The 6,923-nt window shown below is 40.1% G+C and overlaps 1 protein-coding gene and 1 long non-coding RNA gene across 2 annotated transcripts; both read left to right on the top strand.

Moving 5' to 3' along the window:
• Nucleotides 1-2,585: 2,585 nt before the first annotated feature.
• LOC146583839 (serine/threonine-protein kinase pim-2-like) lies at nt 2,586-4,418 on the top strand. The gene is made up of 3 exons (XM_085281357.1): nt 2,586-2,869; nt 2,956-3,126; nt 3,216-4,418. The coding sequence occupies exons 1-3, from the start codon at nt 2,638-2,640 to the stop codon at nt 3,305-3,307; spliced, it is 495 nt and encodes a 164-aa protein (XP_085137483.1). The 5' UTR covers nt 2,586-2,637; the 3' UTR covers nt 3,308-4,418.
• Nucleotides 4,419-5,356: 938 nt separating this feature from the next.
• LOC146583840 (uncharacterized) lies at nt 5,357-6,150 on the top strand. The gene is made up of 2 exons (XR_014893257.1): nt 5,357-5,714; nt 5,886-6,150. It is a non-coding gene; the product is annotated as an uncharacterized LOC146583840 (long non-coding RNA).
• The last annotated feature ends 773 nt before the right edge of the window (nt 6,151-6,923 follow it).

Below are 6,923 nucleotides of genomic sequence, written 5' to 3' on the forward strand. Positions count from 1 at the left end.
AAAATGAGGTTGCTGTTGTAAAATGTGTGACTTTGGGATATCCTTTAAGTGTGTGAGCTCTCATAAAAAGAAAAAAGAAATTTGTGGGATTAAAATATAATTACATTTTATCATAAGAATCAAGAATCGCACTAACTGTGACATAAAAAATGTGGCATTTTACCCAGCTAACTATTTTAATTGGAATTATGTTTTGTAAAATATATTTTTTGTTTTTATTTTTTGTTTTTGAAGGCTCTGATAGGATGAATTTCTTAGACAACCAAGAAATTGAGGCACTAGTAGCTAACACTGTATTTTAAGCGAAAGCATAATTCTGGCAACCACTACCAATCAGCAATCAGAAAACAAAAATAAAAATAATGATGAGGAAAATGCAAATAGTTCGTCCAATCTGGGAATCACATCAGCTTTAAGTAAATCATGCTAGCTCACTGCATGTGACAATCCCACCACCTCCTAACAAGATTATGTTGCTGTCATTAGAAGGACCACATTGTGTGATTATTTCACCAAGTGTCTGAATAAAATTTGACCAACTAATTTAGTTTGTGTGGCTATTTCTGTGTGTATAGATTAATAAAATGATTAGGTTCCATTCAGTAATCCAAATCAAGTGAGTAAACTTTGGAAATAAATCAGGAGAGGATACATACACATAATTCGGTAGTAGAACGACTTTTAGCAGCTATATCTTGAAGTAATCATTTTCTGTATGGCTTTATCATCTCACATAACTGTGGAGGACATTAGGCCCCTCTTTTAACAAAAGAAACTGTTTATTGGGCTTGATTGCTATTTAAAAGTCGGTGCTATAGTTCGGATATTTTTTCTTTTCTTGTTGCATTACACAGTTTTACTAAAGTAAATGACTCATTGTCTTGATACATGCTCAATCATCCAGGTAAGTACACTGAAAAAAAGGGATTGGCCAGCTCTTGGATTTACGTAAGCATCTTGCGTGTATTTAACACAATTGCCTCATGCTTTAAAGTTAAGTGTAACTACATAGTGTAGAAACTACATGATATGCAGAGAGGCTAGATTAAATTGTTTATATCATGTTCAAGTGAAGTAAGTCAATAATATGTCAATGTTAAATCCCACGACACTGCACGGGTTTCAGACTCGCGCTCTTTAGATCGTGGTTTCAGGAAGGCATCCATCTCAGTCAAGTCGAGCAGCCACCTCTACTGTTTTTTACCAAAAAAAGTAAGTTGGGTGGTTGTTACATTAAAAAAGTCTAACTTGTAATTTGAACACAATAATTTCATGTTTCTATGAACGTAATTAAATCATGAAGAATCTGTACGAAATTCAACAACTTAATTTGTTCTTGTTGAGATGAGCTGATACAATCTAGTGAGAGTGGTTAGTTGCTGAACTCATGAAATTCACAAGATCGCACAAGATTTCAAACTGCAGGAGTTATAAGAGGCACCACACACGCACCACGTGCATGCTATTGCTATTGCTATTTATTGTGTATTATTACAAAACAAAACAATTCTGCATCAAATACAGGAAATCATAGCTTTCCTACATTTCCTAGATTGTTGGCATGGTGGTTAGTGCTGTTGCAAATGGTTGTTTGTTTCTATGTGATAGACTGGTCAGCTGTCCAGGGTGTACCGTGCCTTGTAACCTATCACTTCAGGGTTATTTCCCAGCCCTCCTGCAACCAGGATAAAGATAGAAGGATGGTAGTTGTTGAAGACCCATTCAATTTTTATGGTAACCAGGATCTAGACTTTGTTGAACATTATGTATTATGAAGACAGCATGTAGTATTTAAGTGACCAAGTAGTATTGGGGTAAAAGTTATTGAATACTGTTGAAATAAAATGACAAAATTGTGAAGGATTAAAATATTCCAAGAGCTCAACTTACTTCATCTGAACATGTTTCAATCGCATTTTATGAACACAAAATGCACAGGTTTATTGAATATGAAAAAGTTGTGTTGATTTAACTCAGTTGTTTAAGTTTCTGGTTTGTAAAAATGCTGCAGCTTCAGTGGTGTGGAACTGGTTTAGCTTTCGTCCGTCAGATACACAACAAAGCACTATTTTTGGTAGCGCATGCTAGCAGGCCGTCGTTATTACCGTGTTGTATGGAAAATACGGCACACTTAAAATCAACCCTTTGAATTTTCTGAAACTCGACAGAGCCCCTTATAATCCCGTGCGCCTTATGTATGAACTCTGGTTGTGTTTACTGACCTCGAAACGGTTTTATGTGCACGGCGACTTTGCTAAGCTACAAAGCCGCACCGCTCGATGGATTGTCGGAGCATTACGGCTATCGTAGGCAGGCGCCTCGCGGAGTGATACGTACTGCACCTCAACATAATATTACCGTATTGTGTGTGTATAACCTCTTTTTAAGTTTTGTGGATATTATACATGGTTATGCTGAGGATATGTCGGCCAGTTTCCACTGGAAATGCCTTTTGGTTAAACTGTCAGCGAGGAATTTGCATTTTTATATAACTTTAATGGACATAAAAAAAACAGCTGCTTGTTTAAGTGAAAATACATTGATGGGGTTTTTTGCACTAATAAAGTTGTGGAGTTGTAAAGTATTTTGTCTAGTGTCAGTTATATCGTCAGTTATATCGTTATCGCAACTTTTCAAATGTATATCGTGATGAATATTTTTGGTCATATCGCCCTGCTCTATTTCCAGGTCATTCTGAAGCAGCTGGTTGATGCTGCGAAGCACCTGGAGGATAAACACATCTTTCACCGGGACATCAAGAGTGAGAACATTCTAATTGAGACCGGCTCAGATGTACCGCGTGTTCGTATCATCGACTTTGGACTCAGCTGCTTTTTTAAGGAGCGGTCGCAGTACCGCCTCTTCTATGGTAACATATTCTGCTCTTGCTCTTCACAGATGTCACAGTTTTCGCCTTTTGTTTTAGAAGAAATTGCAATTGTGTCTGTTTATTAGGTACAGAAATTTACTCCCCTCCCGAGTGGTACGGGCGCAGTTGCTACAGGTGTGGACCCACCACGGTATGGCAAATGGGAGTGGTTCTGTACGAAGCGTTTCATGCGGGGGACTTTGACACCACGAGCTTCCTCAAAAAGCGCCTGAAATTCAAAAGACATCTGTCCAAAAGTAAGAAAACGTCACACTTCAAGACTGACTGATGGCTTGGACCACTGGAACTATCATCTTCATGTTTTTTCTCTTTCCTTTCTTTCCAGACTGCCGGGATTTCTTGGACGCGTGTTTAACCAAAGTCCCGGAGACGCGGCCGACGCTGGAGGACCTACAGCATCACACTTGGCTGAGATAAGCCTATCACACACACACAAACACACACAATTCAGACGTTATCATTTATGTGTGATGTATGAATTACCTTTCTTTTTTTCAGGAAATAATTTTTTTAATTGGCCCACTTTAAATTTCAGTGTTTTGGAATTCCTGTAACCCCCCCAGCCATCCCAGGAAAGGGGATCTCTCTTTGAATGGGCTTTCCCGAGGTTTCTTCCCGTCAATCTGGCCCCCCCAGGGGAGTTTTTCCTCGTCTTCATAGAGAGCTTGGGCTGGCTCAGGAGCTCCATCAAAACTGTCTTTATTTAATTACTCAAATGTAATCATATACTTTAAAGTAATCAAATAAAAAACAGTAAAAATCTGAAGACTTGAAGTAAACTTCCATTAAAATAAAACTTGTTTAATTCATCTTTGCTGAGGATACTGTGTTATTACTATTTCAAGGATTATGTCAGAACCGGTGCCATTATGGCACCGGATACTGGTACCCATCCCTACCCATCACTAGGGAACAGAACAAACCAGACATCAATTACAACAAAAATGACACTGACCCAGCCAGCATGACTCGTCTGCCTTCAGAAATGTTTAGCAATATTACAAACTGGGTGATATGCCTTAAAGTAGCTTGTCATGTGTTCAGCATTGTCACAGGCTACATTTTAATTAAAACCACAATCTAGTAATGTTCTGTCTTTAACCTTCCTAATTTGTTTTTTGTCCTAACCTAACACTAAACTGCCAGTGAAAACAAAAGTTACATAAATAAAGAAAATTACGGTCTCACACAGGAGTCAAACCCTAGTTTCTAAATGATGTCAGTAATAGGAAATTCTATCTTTAAAAAAACCCAAATTGTCACACCACTTTGTCAGCCTCGCTGGCGTCAAGAATCATTAGTATGATGCTAAAGCTTTAGTAGAAGTTGCACATCAGTTGGTGTCCCCGCCCCTTATCCCCCTTAAAATCCTAACTTGAAGATGCAGAATTTGCTTCCTAGTAATATGGATGTCATTCATGAAGGTAATACCCAAGCAAATAGCAATTTTATTATGATCTGTGCTGCAGTTGTAAGACCGGGCACTCGAATCTTTCCTAAAACCCTCTCCCCACTCCCTACTGACATTGTCGTGATGTTACTGCTTTCTCACTGCAGTCATGCAATTTATTCTATAAAAAGCTCTTACGGTGTGTTCACACCGAACGCGATAGACGCGAACAGAGCGTCAGGTTTACATGTAAAGTCAATGGAAAAGCGCGATGACCCGCGATTGCGGCTCCCGCGAAAATTCGGAAGCAGATTTGTGTCGCCAAAACGCCTGAAACGCGCGTCAGTCTAGCGCGTTTGGAGCGTTTGACTCGCGAATAAAACCACGCGCGTGAGTTTTTGTGTTGCATTTTGTGCATACGCGCGTTACGCGTCTACCTGGAGTTGGAAAAATCTGAACTCCAGCGTCAAATCGTGCCGCGACAACCAATCAGGAGCCTGGTGACGTGGCTGTGACCTAGGTCAAAGGGGCAGATCCAGCCAAACCCCTTCATTCTTCAATGGAAGGAAGGCTAATCAACGCCGTAGCAAACAACCTGGAGCTGTACGACACCAGCTGCTTTCTGGACCGAGACAGGAATATAAAGGACGAGCTTGGAGGAAGATATGTGAAGGGCAACCTGGTTCATTCATTTCTCTTAAGTTTTCTCTTAAGTTTTCGCTGACCCGGGGAAGCCGCACAAAAGCTAGCAAGCCACCGCTATTTTCCCACTGACGTACAAATACCGTTCTGCTTTCATGCATGTTGTCATATAGGAATATATTTTCTTTATTAATAAGCAGCACACAGTGGTCCCGCTGTCACTGCTTCGCTTTTCCGCTGATTTTCTTTTTCTTTTCTTTTTTTTGCACCGTACAGCATTGCATTCTGCAGCCTGATTGACAAATCTGCTCCGTGTCGTGTCTCCTGCGCTTGCCAAATTTATCATGTTTGGTTTTGATAACCATCACGTCCAATAGAAAAAACAGCACAAAAACACCCATAACTATGAGCCTCATTCGGAAATAGACACCTGCACCGCGAGGGGAAAAAGGTGCACGAAAGTGGCGGGCAGATGAAGACAAAACGCGGCATAATAATACTTTTACGTTTTGCAATCTACAAAGGTTTGCACTTTGAGAATCAATTGTGAGAACTGTGACCAATGTTCATGTGTGTGGGGAAAACAGTGTATAAAGTGCGTGGCCAGGGGCTAGTTATTCTGAGAACCCCTGCTGCAATAAAGGAGGGACCACTGTATATACTTTCTCTGATCATATTCAACCTGTTAGCATTTAATACTGTATTGATAGAACCAACTGATTCTGCAGCAGAGCATCCCCTGTTGCTTCTCCTGGCTCCCCAGTCCCTGAGCTCCTGCTGCTGCACCCACAGGTATGTACAGCAAGCACTGATACCTTTTTAGTCGGTGGGATTGCCTTGTGATCACCTTTACTAAATATCTACAACCAATCTGATTATATCCTGTTTTTGTTTTTTTTCACTGTTGAAATTAAAATCTAGTAGCAGCCTTCTCATTTCTTTGTGTTTTGTGCTGTTTTACAGGCCCACAGAGGAGGACGGCTCCGAGGCAGATGAGGGACGGGTCCCAGGACGGTCCATCGGCGGTGGAGCTGGCCATCCTGGAGTCCCTGAAGAGACCACACCAGTCTCCAATGGAGCATTTCCTCCTCAGCCTTGTTCCTGCTCTGGAGAGCAGCTGGTCCTTTTTATTCCTGTCTCTCTGTAAATTCTTATATTTTATATATTTATGTTTAATGTTTTTCTGTTTGAGAATTTTAATATTATTTCAAATAAATTTTTATAATGACTAATGTCTCAGTTCTACTACACAGCAAATGTTGGCACACGACTTGACACATGTAGAAGTTATTTCATATTATACTAATGACAAAATATACTAATACAGTGGGATGCAAAATTTTGGGCAACCTTGTTAATAGACATTATTTTCCTGTATAAATCGTTGGTTGTTACAATAAAAAATGTCAGTTAAATATCATACAGGAGACTCACAGTGATATTTGAGAAGTGAAAAGAAGTTTACTGGATTTACAGAAAGTGTGCAATAATTGTTTAAACAAAATCAAGCAGGTGCATAAATTTAGTGTATATCAAAGTGTGTGTCTCCTATATGATATATGGGGTGCCTTTGTCTGGACGTGCTTCCCATCCAGAGCTGCACAGCACAGAGGGAAGTTCCAGCGCTCCTGGAATCCCTCTGTGATGGAGCGCCAGTCTCCAGGTGAAGGCACAGCCATGAAGTCGTCCACTAGAAAGTCCCAGATGGACGTCGCTATTTTCGACGTCGCAAACATTTTCTTAAAACCCTACCTCTGTCTGGAACTTTATACCATATTTTCTCTCGTTTTGGTGGCTTTAATTTTACTTCAAATTGTAATTACAATGTTGAGAAACTCCCTGTAAAGCTTTCATCCTTCCATAAGCAGGTCCTCTTAGCGTGGACCCTCATTTATAAACACAACTTCTCACCTCACAAATACCTCATCTGGAACAACAGAGAGATTTTATAGAAAAATAAATCACTTTTCCTGGAAACTTGGCTCCAAAATGGGATCCTAT

Source organism: Mchenga conophoros, linkage group LG1 (assembly GCF_057382185.1).
Source record: "Mchenga conophoros isolate Kocher_MC1m ecotype Shallow Benthic linkage group LG1, M_conophoros_male_GT1.1, whole genome shotgun sequence".
Classification (NCBI taxonomy): Eukaryota; Metazoa; Chordata; class Actinopteri; order Cichliformes; family Cichlidae; genus Mchenga; species Mchenga conophoros.

Coding starts and splice junctions, on each gene's coding strand:
- LOC146583839 (XM_085281357.1), top strand. CDS start 2,638: ATGTATATCGTGATGAATATTTTTGGTCATATCGCCCTGCTCTATTTC. Junction 2,870..2,955: donor GCAGTACCGCCTCTTCTATG/GTAACATATTCT, acceptor TCTGTTTATTAG/GTACAGAAATTTACTCCCCT. Junction 3,127..3,215: donor CAAAAGACATCTGTCCAAAA/GTAAGAAAACGT, acceptor CTTTCTTTCCAG/ACTGCCGGGATTTCTTGGAC.